The sequence below is a fragment of the Archocentrus centrarchus genome, chromosome 16, assembly GCF_007364275.1.
Source record: "Archocentrus centrarchus isolate MPI-CPG fArcCen1 chromosome 16, fArcCen1, whole genome shotgun sequence".
Lineage (NCBI taxonomy): Eukaryota > Metazoa > Chordata > Actinopteri > Cichliformes > Cichlidae > Archocentrus > Archocentrus centrarchus.
The window spans coordinates 24,509,692-24,527,073 of record NC_044361.1 but is presented as its reverse complement, the minus strand read 5'-3'; the positions used below and the strand labels follow the sequence as shown (position 1 = coordinate 24,527,073).

General features: G+C 40.4%; 1 protein-coding gene across 2 annotated transcripts; it reads right to left on the bottom strand.

The window, feature by feature from the left end:
• Positions 1-3,875: 3,875 nt before the first annotated feature.
• Positions 3,876-15,582, bottom strand: snx27b (sorting nexin 27b). 2 transcript variants are annotated; one of them, XM_030749098.1, is made up of 13 exons: positions 15,140-15,582; positions 10,494-10,725; positions 10,116-10,308; positions 9,595-9,659; positions 9,374-9,478; positions 9,205-9,283; positions 8,765-8,928; positions 8,582-8,671; positions 7,938-8,087; positions 7,697-7,825; positions 6,727-6,786; positions 6,568-6,630; positions 3,876-6,428 (listed from the first exon to the last, which is right to left on the bottom strand). In XM_030749098.1, the coding sequence occupies exons 1-13, from the start codon at positions 15,469-15,471 to the stop codon at positions 6,384-6,386; spliced, it is 1,707 nt and encodes a 568-aa protein (XP_030604958.1). In that variant the 5' UTR covers positions 15,472-15,582; the 3' UTR covers positions 3,876-6,383. The 2 variants fall into 2 exon arrangements, with proteins under 2 accessions (XP_030604958.1, XP_030604957.1); XM_030749097.1 differs by having other exon boundaries at positions 6,582-6,630.
• Between the last annotated feature and the right edge of the window lie 1,800 nt (positions 15,583-17,382).

Below are 17,382 nucleotides of genomic sequence, written 5' to 3'. Positions count from 1 at the left end.
TTGAACACCAAGGCTGTTACAGTCTGAGCTGTAAATAGTCAGCAAAAAAATAAACAATCTTGTCTTTTGTATTCGCTACACATGCATCACAGTTTCAGTCTTTTCTCGGGTTCATCTCCTCCCAGTCAAAGTTTTAAAAGCGACACAGGAACAGAGGACGGGGGAAGTGAAGGAGAAGGCGAACAGGCAAAGAAGAAAGGAAAGATGGAGGTAATGAAGCACAGCAATAAAAAGGGCAAAAGGAAGAAAGAGAGGGCTTTGCAGGGGAGGGGGTGGGGGGCTTTGCAGAGAGATGCCGACAGAAAGGATGCAGAGTGAAAGAGACCATGAATAGAACAAGGTGGTCTCATGACTTGGTTGAGAGAAACAGAGGAGGGTGCAAAAAATGTGCTGAGAAAGCAGACAGAGAGCAATAAAGTTTTTCACTGATTGCTCGTTAATGAGAGAGGGGAAGGAAGAATGGGGGGGGGGGGGGGGGGGCAAATTGCCCCTCCTCCTTTTCCTCCTTTAGTATGCTGCTGCTGAACTGTACTATGTTGAGCATTTAGGGGTGACCTGAAGTTTATTCAGAACTGGAAGAGGATGTCCTTATGATGATTTATGTGATGATCTTGGCAAAAATTCCCCTTTAAAATGATTGACTGTGAAATAATGCAAAGACATTACGATGATTGAATTTGGCCAATTGGTGTCTTGGCATAGCTGGACTCATACCTTTCGCCCCGAGGCTATTAATTTAAGCTCTTTCATTGTAAGTCCTCTATGTGCTGTAGGATAGTTCACTACTGGAGAAATCACTATGCATTTCAATGGCCTACTGAACTCCTTTTGTCTGTATGACCGGTGGGGCTGCTGAGAGATGCGATATAGTGCAGGTAATAAATCTGAGATACTCTCCTCCTCCACTGGCTCTTTCCTCCACCTGCTTTGTGTCGACAGCTCCTGCAGAGCTATTTATTGGGAGTAGATGCACACTGAGTCATACAAACAGAGGAACACGATGCAGCGGGATGCAGAAGACACGTCATGTCTATCAAGGGGCCACTGCAATCTGTGGCTGCAGCTGTTGCGCGTACCTGCACACACATCCACAAATACGAAGAGCAGTGCAAACAAACCCACGCACACATCGAGTGGTAAAGTAAGGACTCTGCTGCAGACCTAATGCAGTAACCACGCACAGTCCTGAAGCTGTCTCTTTTTTGTTGCTTTAGATCTCATCCACACAATCTGTTCATTTACTGATGCTTGTGCAGTGCTGTCAGTTCAGAATTTTTTGCTTATTTGGGAAAAATAAGGCAGGGGGTGAGTCTGAAAGGAGGGGTAATTGCTAAAACTTTTTTAATTTTAATAAAGTTTACTTGATTAAAATGTGAAAAATCCAATAAAATGAAATAAGCAAAAACTTTTTTTTAATAGTTCACTCACTTGCCAATCAGCTTTTTCCTCAGTCAGCATGATAAGCAGGAAAGGGAACATCCCTGTCAGGTTGCCAGCCCATAATAGGTTTTCCACAGAAGATCACTCCTTCTTACTTGGATGTATTTCCAATGTGGGAGGAAACTGAAGAATATGTAAATGATACACACACACACACACACACACACACACACACACACACACACACACACACACACACACACAACACACACACACACACACACACACACACACACACATTGAGCCAGCTGAGACAATAAGGGTTATCACTTAGCCGCTGTAACACCACTCATCTATTAATATTTCACATCCAACGTGTTAAATTTTATATATCAAAATCTAAGATTTATCTGCAATTCAGAATGTACACTCACTGGCCACTTCATTACCTACTCCTTGCTGATATTGGGTTGGACCTCGTTTACCTTCAAAACTATCCATTGCATAGATTCAACAAGGTGCTGGAAACATTCTTCATAGATTTTGGTCCATTTTAACGTGATAGCATCTCACAGTTACTTTGATTAAGACTTTTGTTGCTACACCACATCTCAAAGGTGCTCCATTGGACTGAGATCTGCTGACTGTGGAGGCCAGTTGTGTACAGTGTCATTGACATATTCAAGAAAGCAGTTGGAGATGATTTGAGGTTTGTGAAATGGTGCATTATCCTGCTAGAAGCAGCCATCAGAAGATGGGTACACTGTGGTCATAAAGGGATGAACATAGTCAGCAACAATAGTCAGGTGGTGTTTGAACAATAATCAGCTGGTACTAAGGGGCCCAAAGTATGCAAAGAGAACATCCCTCACATCATCACGCCACCACAACCAGCCTGAACTGTTCATGCTCTTACTCCAAATTTTGACCCTACCATCCAAATATTGGAGCAGAAACTGAGACTCATCAGATCAGGTGATGGTTTTTTCCAATCTTCTGTTGTCCAATTTTGGTGAGCTCACACAAACTGTATCCACAGATTTTGGTTGACTGGAGTGGCACCTGGTGTGGTCTTCTGCTGGTGTAGCCCACCTGCTTCGTGTTGTGCATTCAGAGATGCTCTTCTGCATACCTTGGTTGTAACAAGTAGTTATTTGAGTTACTGTTGCCTTCCTATCACCTCAAAGTTATCTGACCATTCTCATCTGACCTCAGGCAACAACCACTGAATATTTTCTCTTTTCTGGATCATTCTCTGGAAACCCTAGAGATGGTTGTGCAGCTCATCTTGACCATGTCTACATGCCTAAATACACTGAACTGAGTTAGTTTCTGCCATGTATTTGTCTGATATTTACATTAATGAGCAGTTGAACAAGTGTACCTAATGAAGTGGCCAGTGAGTGAGTCTGTGTGTGTGTGTGTGTGTGTGTGTATACATATATATTTCAGGATGAAATTTAGTTCACTGAATTTATTGTTGACTATTATTAAAATTATCATTGAAATTAACCAAAATAATTAACTACCTCACACGTATAACTGACTGCTTGTGTATGTATATGTCACCAGTCATCAGAGGCCATATTATGTGCACGAGTTATCTCAGAGTTGTGAGCGTGGTCTTCCACTCGTAGAATGCTTTCCCTTTAAAAGTACGTTTTTCAGACCTGCTGGTGAATAATCTAGAAAAGGTGATCAACCCTTCAGGAACAGCTTGCCTTTTCATTTTAGGACAGCCTGTAATATTTCATGCTGGAGGGTGCTAAAAATCTCTCTCTATAACAGAGGATAGCACTTGGCTCTGCTCCAACTGTGCAAGAAGCACTTTCAAGCAATCAGAAGTAGCTTCTCAACAAGTTTGTGGTGTTTTGCAGGCAGGGAGATGCAATTGCTTGGAGGAAAGATTGAGAGGGAAACACTTGGGTCTTTAAAATTTTTTTTTTTATATATATCAGATAGGCGGCTAATTTCACTTGCAATAAATGCACAGAATCTGGAAATTAGTTTACACTCTCACCAGCAGTGGAACTACTATTAGAATGGCACTTAATTATTTTTTCAAGGGTCTTCCTCAGAAACTAATCAGCTATCAGTCCTGAATACTTCCGTGGGGACAGATTTTCAGCCCCCAAGATGTTATCTTTCAAAATTCACCCATTCCAAGATAATATCCCTCACCACCAACAGTCAATAGCTATTAATTACTGGGTGCAGACACTCGTTGCAGGTCGATATGTAACGGCTACTTCACAGCCTATTGGGTAATTGTCTCCCCGATTTCATTAAAAGATGCTGGAATTGGGGAAAGAAGAGGAAGGCAATGAGGAGAGAAGAAAGGAAGAGGGAATAAAGACGGGTATGAGTGTAAAATCAACTTTAAAGGATAAATCTCGCCCTGCTCACTGAGGGGATTGTTTGTAACGTTGTGATTTTCACACTCCTTGACTCGGCTCCAAGCACGCAACACTAGCTGCAAATAAACAAGAACTAACTCTGCATCAATAAATCGGTTTATTTAAAAGAATATGTTACAATTTATTACAGTAAGCGATGTAACCAAACACTTAAATTTTACATTTCAACATGTCAAAGGCTCTGCAGGTTGTCATTCTCCGCCCTCTTATTAGTGTGACACTTATCAGTTGAATTTAAAAGCATATCTAACTGAAATAAATAATAATGTACGTGACATTTAACTTCAGTCAAAATGAGAACGTGTGCGCACGTGTGTGTAGGAGGTGGGGTGGGTAAGCCCACACTTGAAGGTGGGCAGATCAGGCAAAGTCAGACAATCGACTGTGTCAGACATGGTTCAGTAAGCAGACACGAATCCTGGGGAAATGTGTTCAGCCTTTAGGACTGCGCCTTCAGTCTCTCAATTCAAGGCTCAACACATTCAATTAAACCTCCTCTTTACCTCCAGAAAAGGTCTGCTGAAGCCTATTAATCACCCAAAAATGCTTCTGTGAACAGCACTATCATATTAACAAGGACTCTTAGTTAGAGTCATTTTAAAATTAAAGCTCCTTACTGGCTTGCAGATACCTTTAATACTAATGATATCCAGTGACATCATATTCTGTTTCTATAACTCTATAATGTGGCTGTTTTATAAATTTGCTACTGATTCAGAAGAAGCTTTAATTTAAACCTAAGGAAATGTCTCAGCTTTCAGTATATTGATTTTTCATAATATTCCTATTGCTATAATGATAACCGAACACGCCACTCTTTTTATCTTGCAAAAGCAACTGACCGTGCAATATTTGTCAAACTGATTGGTAACTTTCAAAATAAGAAGAAAATAAAAAGTGCAATAAAGTCATTTAGATCTGATTAATAAGACTGCAACATCGTAATATTGCAGTAAGCAACAACAAATGTTTAATTTCAGCTGTCACAGCACCAGGTTTTAATGACACAATGAACTGTAATTTTTGTTAGGGTTAGGGTTAGGGTTTGTTGGCCTCAGTATTGCATCATCAAATAATTAGGTTCGAGCTCATTACGTAATTTTTATTACATTTTCTTAATGAGAACTTTAACTGGGCCCGTTTAGAGATGGCATTAAACTGTTGATCTTTACCATTTTTAATCACTGGCGGCGCAGTGCAATCTTTATTTTATCAAATCGTTAAAGGATAAAGCCACTGCTTTTGATCTGAGTTCATCCTATTTAACCTGAATTTGCAGTGAATAAGTGATTTAACAGCAAAGCACCAGATTCAGAGATAAATAGTGCTGCACAGAAAGGCCATCTGAATTGCAGGCCCATTATAAATCCTGTGGGAGCTCTCAGGAAAAAAAAAAGTAATAACTGCAAGCTCAAGAGCAGGCAGGAGGACAAGGACCTCTGCTGCCTCTTCTAGGTAAAGCACAATGTCACATGTCTGAATGGAGCTCCACAACACTGCTGCACCACGATGGCCTTAAACATTTTGCATTGAGTGTTCATGTAAGACTGCAAATACCTAAGAATTTAATGCATGGCTCTGCACACTCATACAGTATATAACCCCACTGTAGAGAGTGATAAATGAATACATGTATGCGAGTCTGAGCTTATTCCAGTATAATGCCGACTGTCGTCTTTTTAGATTATACTTTGCACATTAGGAGGCCGTTAACACTGCTGATAAAGTGCAACATATTTCTAAAGATTGACATGTCTCTGCTCTGTTTGAAATATGCACCCCAAAAGCAAAAAACAAAAAAACCCTTTCCTTTCTCCATTGCTTCTTTCATTTGTCACATTAATATGTTAATAGTTTTACTTTATGAGTGCAAATGCAGCTTCCAGGAAACGGAAATGAATGTTAAGTGATGTGTTCAGCTGTAACTTACTTTATCAGGGTCTGACTCTGGTTTGCCCTTTCTTTCTTAGCTGATGGGGCTTCCTGCATGTATTAATGACATGCATGGACTGCAGCTCTAATCCATAAACTGAGAACCTAAGCATCTATCTGTGAACAGCCCTCTGTCTCATTGATTAATGCTTGATTGTGGTTCTCTTTCTGAGCACTAACAACTTTCACTGTCCCTTCTTTGTCCACCAATCTTTTCAGCTTTCTTTTTCAAGTAGGACTTCTTCAAAGGAGGTTCAAAACCTCCTCATTTGCACATCATATTCCACTTCATGTCCCTGCCAATAAGCAGAAGAAGGCTTGCATGAATTCATCACTTTGAGTCTACAGATGCCTCGTTTTTGGCAGAGCTCTGTGTAATGCATGGTGGTGATGTGTTGGATTAAAGAGTTCTGGTTTGCGAGTCTTTAGTGTTTTGGGTTTTTTTTGTTTTTTTTTATGCGTCTGTTCATTCAACATGTTCATCAGCAGATGCTTGTTGATTTGCATGTAAGGAGTAGCTTCTCATGTTGAAGTTGATGGAATTTAAATGATGTCCGAGTAGTTAATAGCTGATCATTGGTGGGTATGGGGGGAAGGTCGGAGCCAAAACTGAGCTGAGGCGGTGGCGTAGTTAAGAGGTAACAATCTCCCTTCCTAGGTGGCCCCATCCCTTCTGTGCCTCAGCAGCTGGAAAATATTCTGGAACAGAAACACAAACGCGGGGCAAGAAATGCAAGCTTAGACAGAGAAGGAAAAGAAACAGAGAAAAACACCAAAACAGAAAAAAAGAAAACCCTAACACTGGTATTAGACTGGACAGAGGCAGGCAAAGCCTTACCTTGCCACACATACCATCTTTACTGCAGTTCTTATTGTCCTTGTCTGTAGCCTCCTCTTCCACCTGAAGGCACAGATGCATTATAGCTACGAGTAAAGGACAGAAGTAAATGGCTTGTATTAGAGTAGATTAGTCTGTAAGGAAGCAGATGGGCCTTACCTCCTTCCTCCATTTCAGCTCACAGAAGACTCTCTCAAAGCACTCATGCATGTAGTTAAACTAAACATTGACAAAGAGAAACACAGATTTAGGCTGACACTATAGCTTCCTTTAAAAGAACAGTAGAAATGGGAGCGTGCTTATTCTCTGTCTTTTTTCTTTTCTGTTTGAGGAGTTTGATAAGAACTTTGACACCATCTTCCTGTACTTGGCTGTAAACACAGATTCAATTATAGCCATCAGCTGGTTCACCTATCTCGGCATAAATACTGGAAATGTTAGCCACTAATGGTAAAACACTTTACATTCAAAGCAACAGTAACTGGTTTCCAAAGGCTTAAAGAGTTGGTAAAAAAAAAAGATGTAATGCAACCCAGCGGCAAACAAGCACCTGTTCCAGCTTTTTTTTTTAAAGGGCTTGTATTTAAAATGAGCATTTTTCAAGAATCAGTAAAATTTCTCAGTTTCAACATTGGGTATATTTTTGTACTATTTCCAAATAAATATAAATGCCTTTTCCAACATCTTTTTTGCTGTATAGCAGGTATATCTGTTTGGTTTCATGCACACAAAAAAATGAAGTTCGCTAAGATGTAATATGTTCTGTGAACTACGCTGATTTTTTATTTTTTTTGGACTACTTTGATGTAATAACCTTATTGGCTGCTTGCGTCAGCTTCTTATTTATGAGTGGTGGCAATCTTCTCACTGAACTATCTGCAGAGAGCGCATTTAGCAATGTGCTGACCTATTCTTTCTGAATACAGAAGTATTATTTTAAAGTTCTTGAACATTAGTAATATTTGTCAGTAAACAGGAGTACAGCAAACAGTCAAGACAGAAATTTGTCTTGTTCTCCCAATCAGCAGTGTCTGCTGGCTATGATTTTTAAAATGTGGAGTTTATCGTTTTATAGCAGCATTGACATATAAACATAATATATGTGTGGTGAGCTGCGTGTGATCCATACATAAGGAGTGAATATCTTGACCCAGCGTGGCTTCTTCTCTCCTCGTGCATATTCAAAGCAGAAGGCCATGCCCTCTTCATCCGTGTCCCACCTCTGCATCTCCCCCCAGTCAAACGCAATCACCTGATTCTGGAACAACATGAAGGCTTTAGTACACCCACCCCGTTATACAAGGGCTACAAAAAAAAAGGCAGACACACACACACACACACACACACACACAATAAAGAGCAGGCCTTGCCTCGAGCGTCCCCTCCTCTGTGCAGGCATGCAGCTTGAAGTGGTGAATGCTGATGGCTGTGATCACATGGCCTTTACGTCGGGAGTCGCAGGAACAGTGGGGGAATGTGATCTCGTTGTAGCCCTCACAAGTTCGCAACAAACTCAAGTACTGAGAAAAAATAAATAAAAGAGAAGGAAAGAGACAATGTGAGATAAATATTTACCGTAAACTGAATTACAAGAGGAAGCTGAATGAAATTTAGACGCAGGGTGCATTTTTGTCAGTGTGAAAAACACTTACAGCTATAAAGCAGAGTGCAGTTATTCTCTGCAGGCCGACTGATTTAAAAACAGGATGTGATTATTTACCTGCTGGAGCAGCTCTAATCTCCTCAAATTGGCAGTAATTCACTGATGCTCACTCATTTACTCACTTTCACTGAGCACATTTTCCTGGCAAGAATTTGTGTCTGTGACACTCCAGTTAAAGCTCACACTCACTGTTAGACTACTTCCTTTTCACGCTGCGATATATCACGCAGTGAAATAAGACTGAAGCGGTGTGAAAAACTGGCTGACATACAGTAAGACACACTCAGATACGGTGAGAATATGGTGTACGCGCGAGTGACTCTGAAACAGCAGTGTGCTGTAAAGACTGACCATGGACATCTTCTTCTGCTCGGCCAGCTTTTGTAGCTGATAAGACTTCTGTTCAGCTTTGACGAAGCCTTTCTTCACATCATCCACAGCCTGAAAAGAGGTCAGACAAGGGATGCAATTAAAAACAAAATCCACTAAGCACACCAAACAGAGAAGATAAATACACAGTGTGCGTGTGCACACCTGGTGAAAGAAATAGTTGACAGCGAGCTGGTTGTCACTGAGTAAAATCTCCTCTTCTGTGGTGAAAAGCCACTTGCGTAGGGTGAGGCAGGTTCCTGGGATGGCTGAGGTATAGTTCTGTACATACAGTTTGTGGGGGAACTCATTGGGGGCAAGCTTACGCACTGAAGAAGAAAAGAAGAAGACCTGAAGACCTGACACTGACACACAAATGGATTTCATAGTCTTTTTGTGTGTTTCAAAAGACAAAATTATGCATATGGTTATTCATGTACAAAGTATTAGTTTCTAGATGATTACTGAAAATTAAGCTCTCCAAACGACATGCAAATATTCTCTTTTCTGTTACTTATTGACCACTGACTGCAACCACAGTCAACATTTCTGTTGTGCTTCAACAAAAAACACAACTCATGGTTCAGTTTCCTGTTTTTACTCACCAAAGGTGTGGTTGATGACCTCGAACAGAGCAAAGTAGCTGGCTGTTACACTGTCGATCTCTAGTTTCATAACTACAGCCTGAAAGCAAGAGATTGAGACAGAGAGAGAGACTGAAATAATGTCGTGATTATAATGTTTAAGTATACGGGACTAAGTTTGTGTTTTTACCTGATAGACCTGGTCTGTAGTTGAGTTTTTGCGAACTCTGACAGTGAGTGTGGTTTTATCTGGCATGGCTATTCTCAACTCCACATCCGACACTCCGTTATAATTCTAGGTTACAGCAAAGACAGGCAGAAAGACATGCACAGTGAGTGCGGTGAGTTAAAGGTGAGGGGACGGGCAAAAAGACACGTATGATTTTATTTTTATCTTGGTTTTTTTTTTACCTCATCTGATTCAGACAGGAATTCCTGCATGATGTCACTTTCTCCAATGACCCGGACCGAGCACACTGCCGACGAAACACAAATCACACCAGATACACATTTTTTGTGCGTGTAAAATAAAAGTGGTTATACAATGACATGCATGTGTGACCTGGCCACCTGGGCCACACCTGGCCATGAAATTGCTTATCCATTGTCCCATTAACTTTGTGTCTCTGAAAATGGGGGACGATGTTTAAAAATGACTGTAATTCTTAAACAGTTCATGTAATACTTTTGTAAAACCCCTTGAATTAAGGCTGAAAGTCTGCACTTCAATCACATGTTGAAGGTTTGATTTATAATCCAATGTAGTGGTGTACAGAGGCACTGCAAAAATTATGTCTTCGCCCCAAACGTTATGCAAAACACTGTGAACAGTATTTCCAAGAAACCTTCCTGACTTTATGAGCAATAACCACAAATAAGGATACTAAGCTATATCTTTCTAGAGAGCCTGCTTCTCCTTCTCTTTTCCTCACCTTTCTCCAGGTATTCCTCCAAGCCTCTGCGTCGTGCGTCCAGCTGTTGCTCCGAAAGGGAAAAAGGCCATTTTCCAGGTAGCTTGGGAAAAGTAAAGTTAGCAAACTCCCTCTTCAGGTTTTGGTGTAGAATCACAAACTCCCGGTAACGCTTGGAGCACAGCTGTCTGCCTGCCATGTACACATTATACACCTGGAAGAATTAAAGTGGAATAATTAAAATGAAAAAGCAGGGAGCTTAAGTCAATAGGATTTATTTATAATAACTGGAACATTATGTTACTCACAGGCCTAAATACAAATTTCTCATGAATGTAACAATGTAGTCAGCCCTGAGTTGTCATTGGCTGTATCCAACTACAAAAATTGTGTACCCACCACAAACTTTTCATGGTTGAGCTCAGTGTGCTTGTAGCTGGGAACTGAGATAGGCACTGCCTGCTTGTCGGAGTAGTCGTAGCAGGACTGGGCTGATCCATCGTCTCCGGGATCCAGGCAGTCGGCCTCCTGGGGAGGAACGGACAACACGGCCAGCACCAGCTCTCGCTCACCGGCCCGGATCAGATCCACCACCTGCTTGTGTGTTGCGCCTTCCACATTAACCCCATTGCTGTTGAATAGAGAGCTTCATATAGTAGAGTGGCAAGCATTTTCTTTCTTTCTCAATATTCCTAATCTAAGTTTCTGTTTTTCACAAGAGCACAACTTGCATTTATGGTACACAGACAACAGCCTTTAATTACCAGAGGCTTGAATCAACACACAGATAGCATGCTATTAACACCAACAAAAATGCCTGTTTCACAATGTTTCATGACTGCAGGCCTGTTATATTCACACACAGTATACCAGTGCCTTGCACTTTGTGTCTGTTCTCTCAGGGTGCAAGTGCAACACATCAAATTATAAGATTCCCAAATCATTAGAAGAATTATTTGAACAGGATATAAATACTGAATGAAATGACAAACAGTAATAAATGGGCTTCAACTGAGTAACATCAGTGTGCGCACTGTAGAACTTTTGCATCTTCTTATTCAGGAATAAGACCTTTGGTTATGCCATGAGCACAGGTGAAACTGAGGCATGCTAGGTGTATGCACTTTGGCAGTCGTGTCAAACGGTGCGAATGACGGAGCTGCAGCGATCTAACCCATAGTTAACTTCACTCAAAACAGCCATGTGGCCTCTTCTAAAAGCCCATGTTGCCTCAGCGACACCACTAGATATTTCTCACACGTTTAAAACAAGCTCCAGCGTAGGCTGGCAGATAAATGCGGTATCTCAACAAGGCCTGAATGAGATTCAATAAATAATTCTGTGCTTCTGTGCATTTTGTGCTAATGTAATCTAATGTTTAAAGAAGAGCTTGGAAATATTACCATAAATGGAGAAGTGGGCCAAACTTTGTTTGAACATTTTCCAAATACTACAGAAGCCAGTCAGTGGTTTAGGGGGATATCTTCACATTAAGTAGTAATAGATGAACTCTTATCCTCTAATGTGAAAAAATATATTGTGATAAATACCGCATAAGTTATATAGTGATTTAATATGTTGTTAACATATACTTTGAACTTTGAGTTTTTGGGTTTATTTAACTTTAAAAAAAAAAAATACACAGTGCTCATTGCATATTGTGCTCATAGGCTGCCATCTTTTAAGTAGTTTAATGGTATGCAAAAGGTTTGAGTGCCCTAATTCACATTTTGTAAACAAGCGTGTGGCAGCGAATTCATGCAAGAGACCCACAAGTGTTTTACTAACTTACACTAAAAACAATCATTGAGACGCTAACAAGCCTGGACAGGAAATGCTTCGGCTGACTGACGGCATATCTGTTATGTTAGTCATGCTGGCAATTTGATGCAGGGTTACAGCCCAGTGGACACGAGCTCTATTATACTTGCGGTGGCACGAGATAGCTACATATGTCTAATTAACATAAAGAAGGCCCTCTGAGCCAGTGCACACACAGCAAAGTTGTAACTAGCAGTGTTGGGGAAAGATGATTATGCAGGTAAAAGTAAGCAAAGACTAATATGGGAAACACAAATATAACAATCTTGCAGGTGTAGTGGGAGAAAGAGCAAACATGCCCTAAAAGAAAAGAAATGCAGACTAAGCATTTTGGCAGCTCTTTCCTTCCTGCAGCTTTATGATGACATAATAAGCACCTGACATAAAGGCCTTTGCACCGGCACTGTCAGCACTTTAGAGGAGACACTTTCCCATGTGTCAGATTTCCAGCTCTCCTGCTTTTATAATTGAAATGAGTAGTTAATGCATTTGTTTATTTTGTTTGTGTTACAGCTGAAAGATTTATTAAGAGATATTATGTATCATACACTGTTTTGCATTCTATGCATGAACCCCACCCCCACAGGCTAAATTAAAATGCTCTTGACACCTTGAAAAGTGTTAAACAATATGCATAACCTTTATAATAAAACAGGATGCTGAAATAACATTTAACAAAAACAAAAACAAAGAAACAACACACATACTGAATTTAGGTCTGAAAGGAGGAGATGTTTAAAAATGTGCAAAATAAATATTGTCTAGAGAATAGAGGGGGTGATGTACTGCTGCAGCCGGTATGCAGCCATTCCAGTCCTGTTAAACTAGCAAATGTTTAACCAGCCAGTCACATTTTTTTATTAAGCGTGATGAAGAGGGCCTGCTGAAAATCAAGTCAGTAATGCTGCAAGGCTGCTGGTGCCAGACAGGCTGTTTTCAGAAACTGGTGATTTTTTTTTTTTGTCGTGATTTCAGACAGAACCATTTCAAAAGAGACTGATCCCAACAAGAAAAAGAAAAAAAAATCTGCTGAGAGGCAGTTCTGCGACTGAAATGCCTTGTTGACAGCAGAGGTCAGAGGAGAAAAAAAAAAAGTCAACAGTAATTTGAAAATTTGAGCCCTTAAGTATGTACTGAACATCATTTAAATGCCACAGAGTACCTGAGGATTTTTGATGACCAGATGGTGATCACAGTTTCAAAAACTTCTTTTTCTTGTATTATGTGCACGTCGGGCTTTATGCTTTCCATTTTGTTTTCATTATTATGCAAATATCTTCTTGAGCATTAGTTCTTGTTGTATTTGAGTTCTGGTTACAGTTTAGTGTTTATGGAGGTTGAATGTCAGTGTCATGGTCTCTGGATCTTGGAGCCAGGGCTTTTGTGTCCCTTTGTCTCATTAAATTCTGTTCACCTGTGCCTTGTTTTCCCAGCTGAACTGTCTTCCCAATTGCCTTATGTATATGTTTAAGTCCTCTGTTTTCCCCAGTTCTTTGTTACCTCTTCCCTCACGTTGTGTGCTCCCTTGTTCAGTGTTTTCCTAGAGTCTTAGTTTTCTTTTTGTGTTGCTCCTGGCCTGAGTAGTTGAAGAGTTAGCCTTCCCTGTGAACTGCCAGCAATAAAAACTGAGTTTCCAGTTAATCCCTTGTCTTTTGAGTCCTGCATTTGGGTCCTACTTTGCCCTCCACACGGCTGGACCATAACAGTCAGTTAACTATTTACTGTATTAGTACTGGTTTTGAATCATGTTCTGTTCTGATAGCTAGTTTCTGCTTGTGTCTTGATTTGGGTTTTACTTCCCATCTGTTGATTGTCCTGATTGTGTTCACCCATACCTCATTCCACTTCCTCATTGTCAGATTAGCTGTTTTACTACGTGCTTCCCTTGTGTCAGTTTCACTTGTACCTTGTTACTTTTTTGCTTTGTTGTGTTTTTTGTACCTCTTGTTGCCACTTTGTGGACTTACTAGTTTTAATAAAACTTTTTTTTTTAAATATTCTGCTGTTTGGTCATTTTTAATGCTAAACATTTCCAGCTTTTTACTGAATCAGTGCCACAAAGAATTAAGACAGTTCTGAAAGCAAAAGCCTGTCAACTCAGCAGCAGCAAGTTGTGGATAATAAAGTGGCTGGTGAATTTAGCTGGTCTATTGTGCCTTTACAGGAGGGGATAAATATTCCATGATCCAAGGTCACATTTTCAGCCAAATATCACAATGAATGTGTATAGCCTGAGCCACATTTGGCTTCTCCACTGTATGGGAGAGATGTCAGATGTTTCCTTAAACAGGCTAGTGTGAACACTGATATGATGGTTAGGCATGAACATTACAAACAATAAATGCATCAAAAAGAATACAGCCAATAATAAAATTTGATGTAAAAAAAAGACATAGGAATAAAAGAACACAACTATAGCAGCAATATATCACTATATACTATGCTAATAATACTAGCAGGGGGTGTCTTGTATACAACAACTAAATGAACATGCATACATCCACATGCATGCACATAGAAATAATGGGGTCAACAAACTGCCAGGTTACTGCAGGCCATCCATTGACACAGCAGTGTGCAAAAGCCAACCAATCAGAAAGTGACTTTTAGAGGGCAAACCCAATCAGAATTGAACTGAAGGCATCCCTCCCTCTCTGCATCATGTTATTCCATGCACACAGACACACTGAAGCGTGAGTACTGATGCTGATACTGTGTGTTTGTCTTCACAACAGTTCAGCATACACTTGATGCTAAACCAACCGGGCACAATAATCCTCAGTGCTCGTAACATCTAATTCAGTGATGGTGATATCAGTGAGCTGGTTTAACATTCATGATTCATGTAAACAAAGTGTTTCATTGATAAATAATCCACACTGCATCTGTTTAGGATGATATAAACGTGCACAGCGGGCGAGTTGGGAATATCTGGCATGCTGTGGATGAGAGGAATAGATTTCAGTGTGACGTGAATTTCTAATGATCCCTGGATCGCTTGTCTCTGGCACACACAGACACTCCTTTCATTGGGATGAACGGCTCTTCTGCAGGACCGGTGTCACAGTGCATGCACACACTGACATCTTGATGTTCCCAGTTTTAGTGAATGACGCTATAAAGTCATGGTTGCCTTGAGCTCACTGCATCCACAAAGTGAAACAGGTTATTATACATTGCTTACGTTATAACCAGCTAGGAGTGAAGCTAAAAACAGTACTTACACCTCAAGAATCCGGTCCCCTTTCGAAATGCCGGCTCTGTCGGCGGCACCTCCCGGAAGGACCGCACTAACATGCTGCAGTGGGGCGTAGAGTTCCCCGTTGATGCTCCGTAGTTGCCCTCCTTCACTAACTTGCCCCCTAACGTTGAACCCATAGCCGGAGTCAGACTTTACTATCCGAACCAGCCGCGGGCCTGAAGTAACGGTGGTTGCCGTCTGGCAGCTGCCGCCGGTGCCCGGTGTAACGTTACCGCTGCCGGAGCCGTTACGGGAGGAAGGGTGAGGTAACGGAGGGACCGGGGAACAAATTTCTTCCCCCGCTACGTCCGCCATTTTTCTGCACTCACTATATCATCCAATCAGATTCAGCTACAACATTAAACAGCATACAAACATTAGCTTGTAGTAGCAGGCTAATCAGCTTGGCTAGCTAACTGATTGAGGTACGCCGGAAAAAGCCGAAGTCGTCCGATGATTCGCGAGACCATCCTAGGGTGCGCGGGAGGCGTTCCATGTCGATCACTAGAGACGCTTCTTTTAGACGGACCGGCACATAAATTGAGAAATCGAAAGCCTGCAATTTTTGGTGTAAATAAGTGAAGAAACAGATCAGAGTGTGACCCGGTGGTTCCCAACATATGGTTCCCAGACTTAACAGGGATCCCAGGAGAAATCTCAGGGACGGTAACCTTTTTGTAATATTTGATTGAAAAATCACAGATTGAGTTGCTGACAACACGTACCACGGATAAACTAATCATCCTTGTATTTACAGTTTTTTCTTGGTGTAGAGAAGAGAGCGCATTTCTCCCTTTTTGTAAACATTTGTAAATTTTCTGGCACATTTAGGCAAGGCAAGTTTATTTGTATAGCACATTTCAAACACTACAGTCATTCAAGGTGATTTACAAGGTAAAATAAAACCAAAAATTAAAGGGGGAAACAGAGCGAAATAATAATAATAATAATTATTATTATTATTATTATTTTGATGATGATGATGATGATGATGATGATGATAATAAGAAGAGGAAAAGACAGGGTGAGGAGTTCAGTCATTCAGGAGGGACTCAGAGTAGAGCTGCTACTCCTCCACATCAAAAGGAGCCAGTTGATGTGGTTCAGGCATCTGACTAGGATAACTCCTGGGTGAGGTGTTCTGGACATGGGCAACTCTGTCAGGTACACAGGTGTAAGATTTAACTATTTTAGTCATATTTATAGTGCTTGAACCGTACAGCGTTTCAACAGTTTGTGAACATGAGGGCTTACAGGGACAACAGTCTGCCCAAATATAAGAGAACAGGGTTACTGAGGCTTGCAAGCACTATGAAATGACCCCAATATGTTGTAAGAAAGATACCAAATGTGCACAGATTTTTCCTCAGCATGGGACACCATGATGCTCTGAGTATCTCTTTTTCATTTTGTCCTGTCTCACTTCCATCACCCCCAACCAGTCACAGCAGATGACTGCCCCTTCCTGCTCATTTACATTTACCTGGGATTCAGGTATCCCAGAATAAATTAATTAGGTATATCTTAAATGCATCAGCCAGAAGGCATATTGGTGCTACTGAATTTATTCAGCTAGGTATGTTACTGGTTAGTATGCGGGTTGCTCAGTTGAAGCTTAATCTTGTTGTTAAAATTTGGCCTTAATTTTATTAATAAGCTTCATTCTATAAATACCAGATCTAGTGCATCATCCTTGCACATACTGAGGTTTAAGTCTTTTGGAAAATAAATTTTTTTTTTATACTGGCATTCTGGCATGGAATACTCTTCCTTCAGGGTTGCATTTTATAAGTGTTATGACTCTTTTTAAGATACTTTTTGAATAAGTTTCTGTATCAAGAGCGAGATATTTTTATTTAATTTTAGTTTTTGTAACTCTGTATGTTTTATGTGTTTCTTCATTGTTGTTGTCCGTTGCTTTCTGGGACTAAAATGGAAATAAGTGTTTACACTTTATTGTGCAAACCTGGTTTCTTATGCCGAGTTCTTTTTTTCTGTTTTTTTTTTTTTTTTTCTTTTTAAGTGTTCTGGCATGATGAACCGAATAAATTAAACTAAACTAACTAAATTTTAACTGTCGGGTTTTCTGTGTAATTATTGTATGGTCTTTACAATTTAAAGTGTTTTTAAAGCATTTCCCTAAACAGCTCATATATCCAGCAAAATATTAGATAACCAGCAAAGGGATATGACTCACCCAAACATTTAATTTTGTCAAATGAAGTT

Coding starts and splice junctions, on each gene's coding strand:
- snx27b (XM_030749097.1), bottom strand. CDS start 15,471: ATGGCGGACGTAGCGGGGGAAGAAATTTGTTCCCCGGTCCCTCCGTTA. Junction 10,309..10,493: donor TCAACCATGAAAAGTTTGTG/GTGGGTACACAA, acceptor TAATTCTTCCAG/GTGTATAATGTGTACATGGC. Junction 9,479..9,594: donor TCCTGTCTGAATCAGATGAG/GTAAAAAAAAAA, acceptor GCTGTAACCTAG/AATTATAACGGAGTGTCGGA.